This window comes from Diabrotica virgifera, chromosome 2 (genome assembly GCF_917563875.1).
Source record: "Diabrotica virgifera virgifera chromosome 2, PGI_DIABVI_V3a".
NCBI classification, from domain to species: Eukaryota; Metazoa; Arthropoda; class Insecta; order Coleoptera; family Chrysomelidae; genus Diabrotica; species Diabrotica virgifera.
Genome location: NC_065444.1, coordinates 226025068 through 226043035, shown reverse-complemented (window position 1 = coordinate 226043035; position 17968 = coordinate 226025068). Strand labels below are relative to the sequence as shown.

At 31.7% G+C, this 17968-nt stretch overlaps 2 protein-coding genes across 5 annotated transcripts in view; one reads left to right on the top strand and one right to left on the bottom strand.

Annotated features, from left to right (window-relative positions):
- Nucleotides 1-8427, top strand: part of LOC126880446 (leucine-rich repeat-containing protein 49) — a 53107-nt gene extending 44680 nt beyond the window's left edge. For 2 of the 3 annotated variants that reach the window (XM_050644307.1, XM_050644305.1), the window contains 2 exons: nucleotides 664-897; nucleotides 6072-8427. In XM_050644307.1, coding sequence (XP_050500264.1) covers nucleotides 664-897; nucleotides 6072-6269 — 432 coding nt within the window. In that variant the 3' untranslated portion in view covers nucleotides 6270-8427. The remainder of the gene's footprint in view (nucleotides 1-663; nucleotides 898-6071) is intronic. The other variant, XM_050644306.1, reaches the window with a different exon arrangement.
- LOC126880453 (molybdopterin synthase catalytic subunit) overlaps nucleotides 1181-17968 on the bottom strand; it is a 67795-nt gene continuing 51007 nt past the window's right edge. The window contains exon 5 of one of the 2 annotated variants that reach the window (XM_050644319.1): nucleotides 1181-1300. In XM_050644319.1, coding sequence (XP_050500276.1) covers nucleotides 1196-1300 — 105 coding nt within the window. In that variant the 3' untranslated portion in view covers nucleotides 1181-1195. Of the gene's footprint in view, nucleotides 1301-13251; nucleotides 13403-17968 lie in introns of those variants that run through there. The other variant, XM_050644320.1, reaches the window with a different exon arrangement.

Here is a 17968-nt window from a genome sequence, read left to right as displayed (position 1 = left end):
TCGCTATAATTCAATATAATTTTAGGAGCTTAGTTGTTTCCACTAACATCGATATCAAACGACTGATAGCAGATGCATTATTTATTTCAAAATATGTATATGTACCTACCTAACAATATTATTGCATTTCAACAATGATTATCAGTTTTTAAAATTCATTTAAAATAGATATATCACCTATTGTAAGCATCTCTTTGATGTTCACATCAAAGAGATGTTTACATTGTTTGTTACACGTTTAGACTTTATTATTGGATTTCCGGAATGATAAAAGTCGTTTAGATAATCCACAAAAACATTAAGTACCTGACTGTCAGATTAACTTCTGTAACAAAGATTTAGACTTTAGGTATAAATACAAATAGGGTCCGACGGGCCCGTGTTACCCCTTTACGTGACAAAATTCTTTCGACGCAATAATTTCAAAAATGATAATTAATATTTTGAATAGATCATGACTATGTTGAAGGAAACATACTTCTAAACAAATTCAGTGATGCATTAAATTCAATTAAATTTTTTTTATCAGTTTATGATAAAAGAATTTGCGTCTCGGGCCCGTTGGACCCACCTTGCCCGGATAAGGGTTAAAACGTGCTTAAATGCTCTATTGATCTGCGATAGCTTTGTTCAATTAGATAAAACCATATATTTTATATTTAGATAACGGAAACCGACGTTAAAGCAGCTAACGAAGAATATCAAGGTCTAAGCGATTTAGTTCTTTGGTCTCTTCCCGACAGTCTTTTACAACCGCTCTTAGTGCGGATGAGAATTGACATAAGCAACAACGCTTTCGATCAAGATGCGAAGAAATGGTTACTTAATGCAGATCCAGACTTAAAAAGTGTTATCAGTAAGGAAGCGCTTCAGTGGAAAAAGCCTTCACTCTCACAGGTTAGTTATTTAACGAACTTTTCTAAGTACTATACTTCGTTTTTAAAATAGAAGGAGTAATTGTAAAATTATATAAAATTTTAAAATAGAAGGAGTAATGTTTTGCCACTAGTCTTGAAATCTTCAGTTACTGATCATTATATAACAATTCTACAATTAGTAACTGGTGGAAGCATACAAAAAAACGCTCGAAAATTCAGAAATATTATTAATACAACAAAGTTAACTTATACATTTCAAAATACTAAATGGGATTCAATATATTCTTTACAGGACCCAGAAGTTGCGACGAATACATTTACGAGAATCTTGAAACATAACCTGGAAGCGTGTAGTGAGAAAAAACAGCTAAGAAGGAAACGTGATAAAATCGCTCCTTGGATAACAAGCGCACTGCTAATTTCTGTAAATAAAAAAAATAAAATGTATACTGAACTTCATAACGACCCAAATAACATTATTCTAAAAAACAGATACAAAATATACAGAAATAAATTAACTTCGCTAATACAAAAAGCAAAATTTCGATATTACCAACAGCAAATTGAGAGCAACGAAGGCAACTGTCAAAGTCTATGGAAAGTGGTACAACAAATTACCAAGACGAAAAAACGAGATGAAGGAATTGACAGTATAAAGCAAGCAAACACAAACAAATTATTAAGCGAAAAGTTGGATATTACTAATGAATTCAATAAACATTTTAGTGAAATCGGTAAAAAACTGGCAACTAAAATACATCAAGATCATGAATACATTTCTAACAGACGTACTGTCTCTAATTCTTTTGTATTTGCACCGATTACAAGTGATGAAATAAAAAAAATAATATTCGGATTAAAAAATGGTAAAGCAGTCGGTATTGACAATATAAAAGCAGAAACAATTAAAAGTATTTCTGATTATATCACTGAACCTTTGACATACATACTGAATAAATGTGTGGACAGTTCTATTTATCCTTCAGCTTTTAAGCATGCTATTGTGACTCCAGTATATAAAAAAGGAAACTCGACTGATATGAATAACTATCGACCTATATCTCTCATTACCCACATTTCAAAAATATTTGAAAATGTAATCAAAACTAGATTAGTATCTTACCTAGGAAAGTACAAAATACTTTCAGAAAAACAATTTGGTTTTAGGGAAAATACATCCACACAAGACGCCATTCTTTCACTAACCTCAAAAATAAATAAATCTCTTAATGAAAGTAAGCCGTGTTTGTGCATATTTATAGATCTATCAAAAGCTTTTGACACAGTTAGTCATCATTTACTTTTGCAAGCTATGGAAGATATTGGTATACGAAATAAATCACTAAAACTGTTTGATAGTTATCTAACTAACAGACAACAAACTGTAAAAATAAGCGATGTAGAGAGTAGTCCACGTATTATTGATTATGGAGTTCCACAAGGTTCAATACTTGGACCTATCCTGTTTAATATATATATATAAATGGTTTATTTTCATTGGAATCTACTGGAAGCATTATCGGCTTTGCAGATGACACCGTAATATTCTATAATGCTACCAATTGGGAAGAACTAAAACATACAGCTGAAATTGACTTTCTAAAAATTAAAAAATGGTTGGACTATAAATTATTAACAGTCAACCTAAGTAAAACCAATTATCTACCATTTAGTTGCTATTCTTCGGGTGCTCCTCAATTTAACCACTTATGTATTACACAATCAATGTCCATTGCACCTGAAAAGAAAATGAAATATTTAGGGATTATTATAGACCCCCACATGAAATGGGATCTACATTAAAAGTATTTAATAAATAAATTAAGAGTAATACTGTACAAATTTAGAAAACTAAAACAACTGGTACCTACCAATCACTTGAAAACTTTATATTTTGCATTGGTTGAAACTCATCTGCGATATGGAATTTTAGTATGGGGTTCAACTTATAAAACACATATCACCTCCCTAGAAATTATGCAAAGAAAATTTCTTAAATTAATCTTGTCCAGAAGTACAGTGTATGCATCTGATAGTCTATATACTGAAATGAAAATTTTGGATGTAAGGCAGTTATACTATCTGTGTTCTGGCATCAGGTATTATTCAAATAAAAGTTTAGATGCACTACCAACACATCAATATAATACTCGTCAAAGAGACCATTTTATTGTTCCTCTTATGAATAAAACTAGTACACAAAAATCGTATACCTACATGGCTCCCAAACTATATAATACTATTCCGGACTATATTAGGTACATTGTTAATTTATATAGTTTTAAACACCAATTGAAAATATTTCTTTTGAATACAGACAGATCAATTATACACAACTACTTTGATATATTATAATGATCCATTGGTAGATTGAATTGTTAGATTTAAATGTTTTTGTTACCTTTTATTATATTATAAGACATTAATATTTTTAACTTAAATTGATTTTTATAAATTTTATATTGTACATATTTTTGAATTTATATTTCCCTCGAATTAAATAATCTATATTATTTTAATTTCAAATTTTTATACATAGTTTTATAGATTATAAATTATACCTATTTATATTATTATGTAACCGAAACAAGTGTGTAGACACTTATCGGTATATGTACTACTTTATTCAAATATTTTATTTATATATGTATACAAAGCTGTAATTTTTTTGTTGAATAAAGTTCATTCATTCATTCATTCAATTTAAAGGATCTAGCCTAGCCAGTTATGATAGTGAAAAATGTCCCCAGCGATATTCCAAAAATAAAAATACATAAGTACCAGGTTGTCCTAAATGAAAAAGCATTCCAACAATAAAAAAAGTTAGACCCCACCCGTAACTCCCAATAAATTAAAACGTGTTTTTTAGTTTTTTTGGCGATTTCTTGGGTTATAATCATTGTAGAAACTTCTTTTTGCTTTCAATTTTTAGGCTTTTTTGTATTCTTTAACACAGTATTTTTTTCAAAATTTTTGGCGCAAAATTCAGATTTTTTTTTCTTTTGAAAATTTTAAACCTGGTTTAAAAAAATTAGGCCGAACAAAATGCCATAAAAAATATATTATTTATTGGATGTCAAATTATCTCCATGATTTTTTTTCAGATTTTCATAGTGTGGGCATCATGGTCAAAACAAAGAAAAATCATTTTTCGGAATATTTCTTTAACCGTTTTGACTCTGCTTCAATTTTAAAACTGCCTTTTTTCTAAAAATTTACCTGCCTTATTTTCCTTCAAATACAACCCAAAAAAGATCAAAAATACATTTTTAGACTCCTAGACCTGAACATAACCTCCAAAAAAATCGAAACGTATTTTCCCTTTTTTGGCGATATCTTTGGTTCTAATCATCGTATAAACTTCTTTTTTCTTTTAATTTGCAGGTTTTTATTGCCTAGAAATTTTGTTTTTTACAAAATTTTTGGCGCGAAATTCAAATTTTTTAAGTGTTTTCAAATTATTATACGGGGTGTTTCTATATAAGTGTGACAAACTTTAAGGGGTAATTTTACATGAAAAATAATGACATGTATACAATATAGTAACAGTGATGAGTGCGCTAATAACCGGCAAAATAACGCAAAAGACGGAAAAAATAATGCGTTGCGAAATAAAAAGAGATGATAGTAGTAGAGGTGGGAAAATAATAGAATCCTATAAAATTTACATTATATTGATAGTTTCCCACCTTTAGACATATCGGAGGAGTTTGACAACTGCCACGGTGAGAGGAGAATTTTATAAAAATTTTCCTGTGACAGTTTGACTCCGATGCGTCTAAAGGTGGGAAACTATCAATGTAATGTAAATTTATAGGTTTCTATTAATAATTTTCTGCCTCTACACTTTTATCTCTTTTGATATCACAACTTATTAAGTTTTCCGTCTTTTCCGTTATTTTGCCGGTTATTAGCGCACCCATCACTGTATAAACATGCAAATAGAATTTATGCATTGAAACTATATACATAGTCCACAAAACTAACTGATATAGTATACTATATTATAACAAACTTTAATTTCAGTAAGGGTTTAAGAATTTAATATACAGAGTGGGCCAAATAAAAGTATCGATCTCGATATTTGGCAGTATTTATTAGATTATAAGAAAATGACGAAACAGGTCAATTTTTGATCTAAGGGGACACATTTTTACGGTACATACATCTGTCGTTTGTCAACCCCCTCCCTTCGACATCCCCCACCCCTTATTTTTAAATAGGGAATAGGGGTCGTGTGCTAGCTCATTTGAAAGGATATTCAATTCTCTATTCAGTAATATTAACATTGGCATAATTATTTGTATTTGTCCAAGAAAAATTATTTTAAATTAAATTAATTGACAAAAGAAGAATGTATGTAATTTATTTAACTCAAAATACATTCTACTGCTGACAGAAAACAGAAAAAAATGTTTATTTTATAAATAAATATTGTTTGTTGCTTAAATTCAATATTCAACCTACCAAGAGGCAGATAGGTGGCAGCTTGAACATTGAAATTAAGCAAAAAGCAATGTTTATTTGTTTGTAAATCAAAAAACATGTTTTTCTGTTTTGTGACAGCAGTAGAATGTATTTTGAATTAAATAAATTACATATATCTTTTTGTGTCAATTAATTTAATTTAAAAAAAATTTTCTTGGACACCCTGTATAAAAAATTATGTTAATGTTTATATTATTGAATAGAGAATTGAATAACCTTTCAAATGAGCTAGCACACAACCCCTATTCGCTATCTAAAATAAGGGGTGAGGGACGTGGAAGGGAGGGGGTTGACAAATGACAGATGTATATACTGTAAAAATGTGTCCCCCTTAGATCAAAAATCGACCTGTTTCGTCATTCTCTTAAAATCTAATAAATACTGCCAAATATCGAGGTGGATACTTTTATTTGGCCCACTCTGTATAGTATTTTACTTTCGGCGCTCTCGTTTTTTTAGGAGATATTGGGTCCTAAAGGTTTAACAAATAGTTGTCTCATATATGATAAGGTTAGTCAGTCACCAAACTTATACTTCATATGAGTCTTTGAGATGAAGTTGACCAGCATACCTAAAACCAGTTGAAATCTCTGTTTTTAGAGAGATTTGTTTCACATGTGCGAAAGCATCATTCTGTTTTAAAAAATGGGATTGATCTTTAGTGTTAATTTTTTTGACATATCTAATTGAATTTAAATTTTATAGGAAGAAAATACTATTAGATATAAGGCAAAACAACAAATTTCTCATGTACTCGACGATATGGCCAATGCGATGAATAAGTTAGTGATATTGGACGAACAATGGCCGAATATACTACACAACTTTGTTCAAAATACCTTACTGGATTACTCACAGTTAGATTTATATATGAAGCAAAAAATGCAAGAATTGAGTAAGTGATACACACTGCCATGTATTTCGGGGAAACTAGTTAGCTGATGAATTTTGTAATTTAGAACATAGTCTTACGATCTTTATGTTTTAAAAAAGAAGTTAAAAATATTCAACATAGTACATCATATTTTATTACATTGCTAAAAACTAAAATTTGATTCTGCTAAAAATACTTAATAATACTCAATACTAATCAAATTTTGACTGGTATCACTCATAGGACTGTTTTGTCTTTTTTTCGAGCAGAGATCTGTATGTTTCCTTGAAGTGAACACTGATATCTTTTTTAAAATCTAAGATTTTCAGAAGATAATAGGTTAGTACACTTTGCTATGTTGCTAGTTTCGATTAGTTTTAAGATGTTTTCATTCATGATGGTCTGGTAAGACCGAAAACGTTCTGGAATTGTTAATCCTTTGGTTAATTTAAATTTTATAATAAGTATATACCATTTATATATTTACATCATCTACATTATTATTATTATTACATTACGTATTATATTACCAATACTCGTATTTGTGTGGGGAAATAAAGTCAGAATTGACAACAATGACGTGTATGTCGTTGTTGAATTTACGTTTTTACTTGCTCTCTTGGTGCAACAAAGTCAGATTGACAGTTGTGCGTGATACATTAGTATGCAATGATAAAATTATGAAATTTTTGGAGAAACAATGACATTTCTAATTTTTGGAGAAACAATGAGATTTGCTAATGTTCTCCCCTTTCAGGATGCTTTATGAGGAGATGTTTAAGAAAAATCCTAAGAAAAATGTATATGTTATAGTCTACTTACGTACTTACTCCATGGCGTTACAACCCTTCATGGGTTTAGCCGATTCAATAACATGCCCCTACTCTTCTGTCTTGAGCAACCTCTATCCAATTTTCCACGCCCATAGCTTTCAGGTCTCTGTTCTTTGGTCAGAATGTCTTCTGAGGTGTCCAGCCCATTGGAGTCTTCTAGACTCTATTTCTTTTATTATGTTGGCGGCTGGGTAAAGTACTTCGAGCATTTTGTTAGTTCTTATCCTATATATTGTCCTGCTGCTTCATCAAGCCCTTTAGCCAATCTATTGTTACGCGTATCTCGACTCTAGGAGGCACGTACTTTATTGGGTACACAAAGATTAAAAAACAATATTAAATGAATTACTTAGTTTCTTTCCTTTGTGGTCACCCCTAAATTGTGACATGATGATGAAAGTTTCCCAGACGAGTCTGACGGACTTTGTGAGAAACACTAGGGACGTACCGGAATACGTTTACTGGGATTGCACTCAAGATGTATATCTCGCTTTAAACCATTCGCTGCCTAAGAGGATGGAACTCGGTTAGGAGCCATTTTGTTGAACGGCACCTAACTGAAGTAACCATATCACTCACCAGCGCGTGAACGGCACCTGACTGACATAACCATATCACGCGCTGGCACGTAATCGGCAGCGAATGGATTAATGTATCTGGCTGAAAAAGGAATTGTCCATTATGATGTGAAAGATCTCCATTATGACGTGATTTAAATTAGCCAATTTCTGGACTATCCTAGATTTAAAAGAGGTTAAGTCAAGCTTGTCAAAGCTTGATAATAACCAAGTTTTTATCATTAGCATAGTGTCCATTTCACTTTTCATATTTTTGTACAATAATTATACACGTTCAATATTATTCAGTATCTCTGCTCTTTTTATACTACGTTGGTCTCCGCCTATTCTCCACAAAATTCTTTGAAAATAAAATTACTCAAATATTTGAACACAAGTCGCAATTACAACGCTACTGAATATTGAATTTATTTGATGCGTGGCTTCCGAAGCGAGTTGAAATTTCTGAGCCGCGCTTCCCTGAATGGGAATCGAAACGTCAAATAACAAATGAATTTTCGTTAAAATAAATTGTGGATTAATCCCAGATAAACATAATATTTAATGTTTAATTTAAGTTTTTAGAAAATGTTTGCTCATTTCTACGACCTACTGATACAAAAAGTTCATCATCAATAATCTTCAGCTAAATATGTCTCCTTGATGTATGTTTAATATATTATGTACCTTATTATATTTAGAATTAAGCACTTTTGCACAGTTACTTATTTTGATAAAAAACTATGTATTCGTTTTGTTGTTAATTTGTTATTTGAGAAGTACATTTTTAAAAAAGATTCTTTTTGTTTTTATTCTTCCACCTTTATTAAGTTTACTCTATGAGCATATTACTGATTCAAAAGGTTTCAAAGGTGATCAACTGTATTAGGAAAATATTGTGAGTTCACTTGTTAAATAAATTCTGTACTGATTAGTAAAAAGGTCGTAAGTCAAAAAGTATCGATTTTAACCAAGTTTTTAAGTATGTTAAAAAAAATGGATCAAAAACGATGAACAGCAATTAATTAAGGCTATGGGTACATAATTCGCAATTATTTTACGGCTATCCCTACTTTTTCTGTCTTTACACGGCAAATTACGTGTAGTAAAATTCTCACTGGTATGGAAACTGCAGATGTAAACATTAGGTTGACAGTGACATTGTCATTAGAAAGGTAGAGATGGCTATTTCGGTTTCGTTCAGTTTTTGAATGTTCTTGGATAACCTTTACTTGTATAAATGATAGGATTATTTTTTCACTAATTATGTATTCAGTGGTTACCATTATTTATATAAGTCGAAAAAGAAAAAAAGTTGTAAAGTTATTTTAATAATGTCCTGTGTTACCATGGAAAGCCTAGATAAGGTCAATACTATCAAAATTAGATAGACGTCATATCTAGCACACAATGCGCCATAGGGAATTTGAGCAGCTCCAGGTAATATTAGATGGCAAGATCCAAGGTAAAAGGGGTTAAAGAAGAAAAAAAAAATCTTGGCTCCGAAACATCAGAGATTGGACTCACACAACAGGAAATGACTTAGTTCATTAAGCCCAGAATAGAGAGAAATTTGCCATATTGACCGCCAACCTCAATAGAGAAGTCACTTAGGAAAAGGAGCCGAGAATATCATTTTATTATTTTTCTTCGAGAAAAAAAAGCGTTCAAACTCTCCGTAAAAAGCAAAGCCTTTTATTATAAAATCTTAAAATCATCTTTATTAAAATATTAAGTCAACATTTAATAATTCACTCAAGAAAATGGGCGGAATGCATAAAACATAGTAGATGCTATTGCTTCAGCAAATAGTCACTACTTTGTAGCATTTTCTTTTACACAAAAGTAGGTGCTTTTGTTAAGAACTTACTACACAACAGAAGTACCTACTACTGACCAGAAGTATCTACTACAAAGCGTAGCGCCAGCCGTGTCTGCATTACACCAATCGTGATGGAATTAGTTTTCCATGTGCTTGTGATTTGTGAATTCACATTTTTACGTACCAAATTATTAGAATTGTACATGAGTAAAAATGAGTGACTCGGATCCGAAGCGACAAGAGTTACGCGAGGATAAAAATGAACAATTGTTATTTGTTAATCTTCTTCACAATTATTAAATTTTATTTGATAAAAGAATGACCCCAAAAATTAAGAATCTTCTTCTTAGTTTGTAAATTTTTCTATGACACACATTCATAAATGCTGCCATATTGTAACAAAAAAATACCTACGCCGAAGACGTCCACCCACCAACTTCACTTAAACTGAAGCAAAATACTACTAAACAAGCACATACTTCAAAAGCGTAGTACATTCTTCTCTGTAGGCTGGTAAATAGTAGCAAATACTACGGAGAAAAGCAAATGCTTTTTAAGTGTAGTGAAATCTTCAAAAATGTAGTTCGTACTTGAAGCATTAGCATTTACTACATTTTATGCCACCATGGACACTTTACTATATAACTAAACTCGTACCTATTTACGGTTATCGGAACTCTTATAAAATAATACTTTTATTTGAACTTTAATGACTTGAAATACTTGGATTTTCCATAAATAATATATAAACAATAAATAACTTTTTATTAATTGTACGCCTTAAATAAATTATTATTTTTCAAATACACTATCAATACTATTTAATAAACAACTCTTTGATTGATTTTATTATCATCGTAAAAGCGTTAAAAAGCAGTAGCAGAATGAACTGCTATATCAAAATAGCGGGTCGGACACATCTCTACTTGTCACTGTCTTGAATCTTGTCATAACATTATATTCGAATGAGTGCGTTGTATGACAAAGATAGCGAATGTTCGATTTCCACGGACATGGTGTCCATTTTTTTCGAATCCTGAAAAAACTAATAAATATTTTAAAAAAATTTAAACACAAAATGAAAGACTAAATTATTATCGAGGGCCGAAAGTCCCTTAGAATATACAAGAAGTTTCTTTCGAATGAGATATTTGAAATTAAAAATCACACTACATTTTCTCTTAGTTTTTCACCCCTGTAACTTATTAAAATAAACATTATAGAAGTTCTCAGGGACTTTCGGCCCTCGCTAATAACGTAATATATCATTCTGCGTTAAAATTTTTCAAAAATACTTATTAGTTTTCTCAGGATTCGAAAAAAATGAATCTCCATTTGAATAGCATTGCAGCCGAAAATACGTACCGATCCTCTTAACCGAATAAAATAACAGACCGGTGTGTCATCCTGTGGCGGATCTAGACATTTGTCTTGGGAGGGGAAATTTGCCTTAGGGGGGAACTTCCAATTTAAACTCCAACCAAAAGACATAAAAAAGATAAACCCAAACTACATAAAAAACATAAATAATAACTTGTATGCATTAATTTTCCTAACTAGCGTGTTTATTAGGTTGAATTTGTCTGTGGTTTAAGTTGCATGGCAGCTAATATATTTTTATGTTTCAACAATTTTTTTCTTTAATTTTGGACCTTACTAAGGGGGAAATTTCCCCTTTTTCCCTCCCGGTAGATCCGCCACTGGCAGTGGAGCGATTCCACATGGAAACCAGGTACAGTTTTCAACGGTACGTCGATATGCTCTGGGAGCGTTAACTATGATTATAGGTCACGTGGTACACTCTGTCGATGCAGGAGACGATCTTATGTGTATGTTTTATGTGTGATTTAGAAAAACAAGAGATTATTTACGATTTTACTATTTAGTCCTGTCGCCAGGGGGGGTACAACGGCCTCCTTAATTCAGATGGACTTACCTAAGTTTTTTTTATATATTTTGACCCGCAGAATACGAATTTTTTGGGTAACAGTTGATCCGGATGTCGATAAGATTGTTATAGACAAAGAACTTGAGGAATTACATAACAGCAATTTCTCGCAAAACAAAACATCTTTTTGAATTTTTTGGGTCATTTTAAGCAAAAAATATTCCTACAAGTTTTTTCGTAGAATGCATAGTTTTCGAGATAACCGCGGTTGAACTTTCAAAAAATCGAAAAATTCTAATTTTTGAACCCGAATAACTTTTGATTAAAAAATAAAGTAGCAATTCTGCTTACCGCATTTGAAAGTTTAAGTCAAATTATATCGGTTTTGATTATTTGCATTGCTAAAAATTTATTACTTTATTGTTAAACAAAGCTATAAACACCTAGTATGTGAGTGATGTTTTCTATGATTTCTCATTTAAAATCGAACGAGTAGGTAGAGTAGCTACAAGTGCAAGCGAGGCATTTTCTACGTAGCATGCGTTAAAACGCATGTATTAGTCACGGGAAACACTATGTGTTTATAGATTAGTTTAACAATAAAAAAATTAATTTTTAGCAATGAAAATAATCAAAACCGATATAACTTGACTTAAACTTTCAAATGCGGTTAGCAGAATTGCTACTTTATTTTTTAATCAAAAGTTATTCGGGTTCAAAAATTGCAATTTTTCGATTTTTTGAAAGTTCAACCGCGGTTATCTCGAAAACTATGCATTCTACGAAAAAACTTGTAGGAATATTTTTTGCTTAAAATGACCCAAAAAATACAAAAAGATGTTTTGTTTTGCGAGAAATCGCTGTTATGTAATTCCTCAAGTTCTTTGTCTATAACAATCTTATCGACATCCGGATCAACTGTTACCCAAAAAATTCGTATTCTACGGGTCAAAATATATAAAAAAAACTTGGGTAAGTCCATCTGAATTAAGGAGGCCGTTGTACCCCCCCTGGCGACAGGACTAATTAATTTTTACAGTATTACTATTAATTAAAAATTTGCTATAAATCCTCTATATGGTAGAAAATGTCTGATATAATACATAAATATAGTTTAAATGTACAAAAATACGGAGATTTTAAGGCTGATAGCCGAAGTGTGACGTCATGACTGTCATATTGTTATTATCACTTTGTAAACAAATGTTGAAAAGCCAGGATTTGCCCAATCTCAGCCTTTTTAATTGCTATAAAGTTGAAATTTTGCTTCTTCTGTTGCTATTTCTGCTTAAGTATAGTGTTTTTTAAGATAATACTACCATAATTCGGTCTTAAATTTCTATGAAATATAATTTTTTAGTGATATTCCACAAGCAAAGTTTAGGAACTTTTGTGAACCGTTGTATTTTATATGATAAAAATGGTAATGTGCTTTGCCCTGGATTGTAAACACTATAGTAAGAGAGGGATATGTAGATTCTTTGTTTTCCAGAATCTGGTTAAAAAAGATGTCATTACTAAAGTAAGAAAATATAGTGAAGAAAAAGAAATGAATTTATCACCTGTGATAGATAGCTTACAAATTATGCCACCATGAGAAGCTCTGTCGAAATGACATATCCCATTCGTGTCAACTCTCCAACGGATAGTAATTTATGTAACTATTGTATAGGGCTTTTCATCGATTGTCATTTGTTTCGAGCTCCTGTCATGTGTCACATAATAATAATATATCTACGTCATACGTCTTTGGTTTGTATCATTGATATATACCAATAACGTATGACGCAGATATATTAATATTACGTGACACATGACAGAAGCTCGAAACAAATGACTGTGAATGAAAAGCCCTATAACGGAAGGAATAAAGTAAAGTTATAAATGAATATCACAAAAACAAAACACACATCGGGTAAACATTTGATTAACAAATTTATTTTTTTAATTACAAACTAAGGTTACATTATACTCTTTGTACTTCAGCAATTAAAGCATCAATTTCACTAATTGTAAATACTTTCTTCTTTGCTGAACTTCCATTTGGGACTACAATTTTATTCTAAAATACAAAGGCATGTGTTAGTATTGTATCTTTTATAAAATTTAAATAAATTAAATTTAAATTTAAACAAGCTGAAAAGGCGAGCATTATCATAACGAAAACTTTGTTTATTTACGTATTTTAATTCAAAATATAGAAAATTGCTATTATGAAAAGTTGTTTAGAATTAAAAATTATGTTTTAATGTGCAATTATATCATTCTAATTTAAATGTTGAACTATAAAGGTACTTTACTCTTGATCGAAATTCATATTTTTTATATACCTCGTATAAAATTAATAAAATTTGATATATGATGGTTGCATCATAAATCTTATACCATGAAGAGCTTTTTATGAAGAATAACTTTTCTTCGTCAAATTAAAAATAAAAGAGTTATAAATGAAAATGTTTTTGGTATCCATAATTTGAGAAAAATCTTCAAATATTTTTTTCCATTAGAAGGAGGTAATTGCACATATCAGAACATAATTTTTTATCCCAAACAACATTTCATATAGTCGGTTCGCTAAACTCAGACACAACTGGCTAGTGATTTTAGTCAGTAATCTTACCAATTTGGCAAAAAACAAATAATTACTAAATAGTTAATAATTACTAAATAATTAGTAATCTTGCCAATTTTGGCAAAATTGGCAAAAAACAAAAAAAAAATACTTACTAAAATCACTAGCCAGTTGTGTCTGAGTTTAGCGAACCGACTATAATAACAATTTTCATTTCATAACAAATGGAACAGTCCATTTATCATTAGGTACTCCCATTAAATGGGAGGCCGTATACTCGTATAAACCTTTTTGGACATCGTATTTACAATTAAATTCACTATCAAAATTTTTAATTTGTAATGTAATCAAAACATTTAGTGTCATTTATATTTTATTAATACTTAATTTAAAATTTAGTTTGACATTCACGAAGTGTCAAACTCAAATAATGTAAATAACCTATGCTTTGCTTAACAAATTCAAATTAAAAAACTAGCCTACTTACTAGCAACGATTTCAGCTGACGTTTAGTGTGTCGGCAGAAAATAAAAGGATTGTGACGTCACATTTTAGACTTTGAGGTCGATTATCTCGAAGACGGTTAGAGATGTCAAAATGCCGTTTTCAGATTTGGATTCAGAAGACAAAACTACATAGGAATCCATCGATAAATCTTCTCCAAGTATTGCAGGAACGGCAACGCAATAACACACAGCCGTTGCGAATTTATAAACGAAAAGTTTTCGTTGAAAATATAATATTTTCTCTATACACCGCAAGTACGATATAGGTAAAATACCAACAGACTGGCTAAAATCAACATTCGTAACAAAAAAAAAACAAATTCTTCACAACGCCATGACTATTGGATATTAAGCTTGATGTCTCATATCCTTAAAACTTTTCTCAGAATCATCCACGAATTTACAAGAAATGTGAATTTCAGATGACGATGAGTGACACTCAATTCGGATTTCGAAACGGATTGAGAATACGAGAAGCTCTGTTTGCCTTAAATGTGTTACACACCGATGCAGAGACAAGAATGTAAATGTATATTTTATTGGGTATCAAAAAGCATTTGTCTGCGAATTATCTCAGAACTATATTGGCGCCATAGGGCAATAACTGAAATAAACTGCGCGTCAGAGAAAACGGGCCACCCACAAAATGGATTATTTTTGATGTCTCGAATTTCCTAAACTTGTCCGATGTTATAGCCTTACTCTTGTTACAAAACTGTCTTTTCTATGATCTTTTAGGCACTAATGTTTAATTTTCGTTGACTTTATTTATGTTTAATAACTCACTTCTAAACAAATGAAAAACACTGAATTTATATCTTTTATTTTACAAACTACGATATCTGATTTATTTATTACACCAAATCTACTAATTTAAGACATGGTTACACACTTTATTTATTACGATTTATATTTAGTTATTATTAAATGTATTTAAACTGTATTTAAACTGAGTTTATTTTCTTTATTATTATCCACTTCTGATCACCAATGTTACAAAACTGTCTTTTCTATGATCTTTTAGGCACTAATGTTTAGTCTTCTTCTTCTTCTTCAGCCTTTGTTCGTCCACTGCTGGACATAGGCCTCTTCCATTTGCTTCCATCGATTTCTACTCTTGGCAATTCTCCTCCACTGTTTGCCCGCGACTTGTTTGATATCATCTGCCCACCTCTTCTGCGGTCTGCCTACTCCTCGCCTGTTCTCTCTTGGTCTCCAGTTTGTTAGTCTGTGTCCATTTTTCGGGATTATCTCGGGCAACATGTCCGACCCATTGCCACTTGAGCCTTGCTATACGTTCTGCGACATCAGTAATCTTTGTTCTTTCACGAATGTCGATATTTCGAATTTTGTCTCTCAAACTAATCCCTAGCATGGCCCTCTCCATCGCTCTTTGAGTTGTACTGAGCTGCTCTAAGGTTTTCTTTGTAAAGGCCATGGTCTCCAGTCCATATGTAGTTACAGGCAAGATACATTTGTCATAAACTCTACGTTTTAGACACATTGGTATATCTCTATTCTTCAATATAAAGCTTAACTTGCCGAAAGCTACCCAAGACAATTGTATGCGTCTTTTTATTTCGGCTATTTGGTTTTCTTTGCCGATTTTGATGGTATGTCCAAGATATATATAGTGGTCTACATTTTCAAGACTGACGTTGTCAATAACAAGATTAGTTTGTACATTACTCATTATTTTTGTTTTCTGAAGATTCATTTTGAGACCTATTTTATTTGACTGCTGGTTTAGTTCCTTCATCATTTGCTCCAGTTCCTTGATATCTGTACTGAATAATACTATGTCGTCCGCAAACCTCAAATGACTCAAACGTACACCATCAATGTTTAGACCTTTTTCCTCCCAGTCGAGCTGTTTGAATACATTTTCCAATGCTAAGGTAAAAAGTTTTGGTGAAATAGTATCACCTTGTCTAATACCTTTACCAAGGCGTATTTTTTCGGTTTTTTGGTCTTCATTGATTTTGATGTGGAATGTGGCCTGTTCATAAATGTTTTTAATGAGTGTAGTGTACCGTGAGTCTATTCGAGCATCCCTGAGGGCTGACAAAAAGGACCAGGTTTCAATACTATCGAAAGCCTTGTGAAAGTCAATAAATGCCATATGTAAGGGTACATTATATTCTGTGGTTTTTTCTACCAGCGTTCTGATGGTTTGTAAGTGATCGTTAGTACCAAACCCTTTTCGAAATCCCGCCTGTTCAACCGGTTGATATAAATCAAGTGTTTGTGTTACGCGGTTGGTTATTATTCTTGTTAGCAATTTGTATAAATGTGACAACAAACTTATAGGCCTGTAGTTTTCAATATTAGTAGTGTCTCCTTTCTTGTGTAAAAGTATTATTTCGGCGTTTTCCCACAGATTGGGTATTCTTTTCTCTATTAGACACCTATTCAGCAAGACTTCCACAACCTCTACAACGGTGTTGCCACCCATTTTTAACATTTCAGACGTTATATGATCCTCGCCAGGAGCTTTTTTATTCTTCATTTGCTGTAAGGCATGTCTAATTTCCGAAGAAGTTATTTTAGGGAGAGTTTCCGAGCCGACGTTTAGAATTGTTCTATGGTCTGTTCCGGGGTTCTGTATAGTGGATGTATAAAGATTCTTGTAGAACGTTTGTATTTCCTTGATTATTTGAGTTTTTTCCGTCAGCGTATTCCCCTGTTGGTTTTTGATTTTAGTTAACTTCGATTTTCCTTTAGTTAAATTTGATTTCAATACTCTCATGTTTCTATTGTCTTCGATGGTTTGCAATATTTGTTTTGTTTTATAAGCCCGCAAGTCTGACCTTATGCTCTTTTTAACTTTATTGTTGATAGCCTTATATTCTGGTAATTCTTTAGATGTTCTTCTTCTTTCTTCCATTAAATCCAGTGTTGTTTGTTTAAGTTTCGTTTTTCTCGGATTTTTATTTTTACCACAGATCTTTTTTATAGTTGATGTTATGTCATTCGTTAATTTTTCTGTTATTTCATTTATATCTTTCGTGTTGAATACTGGTAAAGGTCCTAGTTTCTTTTTTAGTTCACTTTGATATTCCTCTTGATTCATTTCGAGGGCTTCTATGTTTGGTAATTTATCCTGTGTTAATAATTTTCTTCTATCGAATTTCGTATTTACTTCTATTCGCACCCTAACTAACCGATGGTCACTACCAGTGTCGACAGAATTTAGTACAGTAACATCTTTAGCAATGTTTTTGAAGTTAGAGAGTATAAAGTCAATTTCATTTTTTACTTTGCCGTCTGGGCTGTGCCACGTCCATTTTCTCTGCATCTTTTTCTTGTAGAATGTGTTTAAGCAGAATAGCTTTTCTTTGCAGAGGAAATTTGCGAGCATATCTCCCCTGTGATTTCTACTTCCCAGTCCAAAATTTCCAATATATTCGTTGTCGTTGTTATTTTCGTTCTTTCCTATTTTAGCGTTGAAATCTCCCGTAATTATTACGTAATATGTTTTCTCTAGGTTTCTGGCTCTTGTAATGTCTTCATAAAGTTGTTCTACCTCTTCATCATCTGCAGAAGAAGT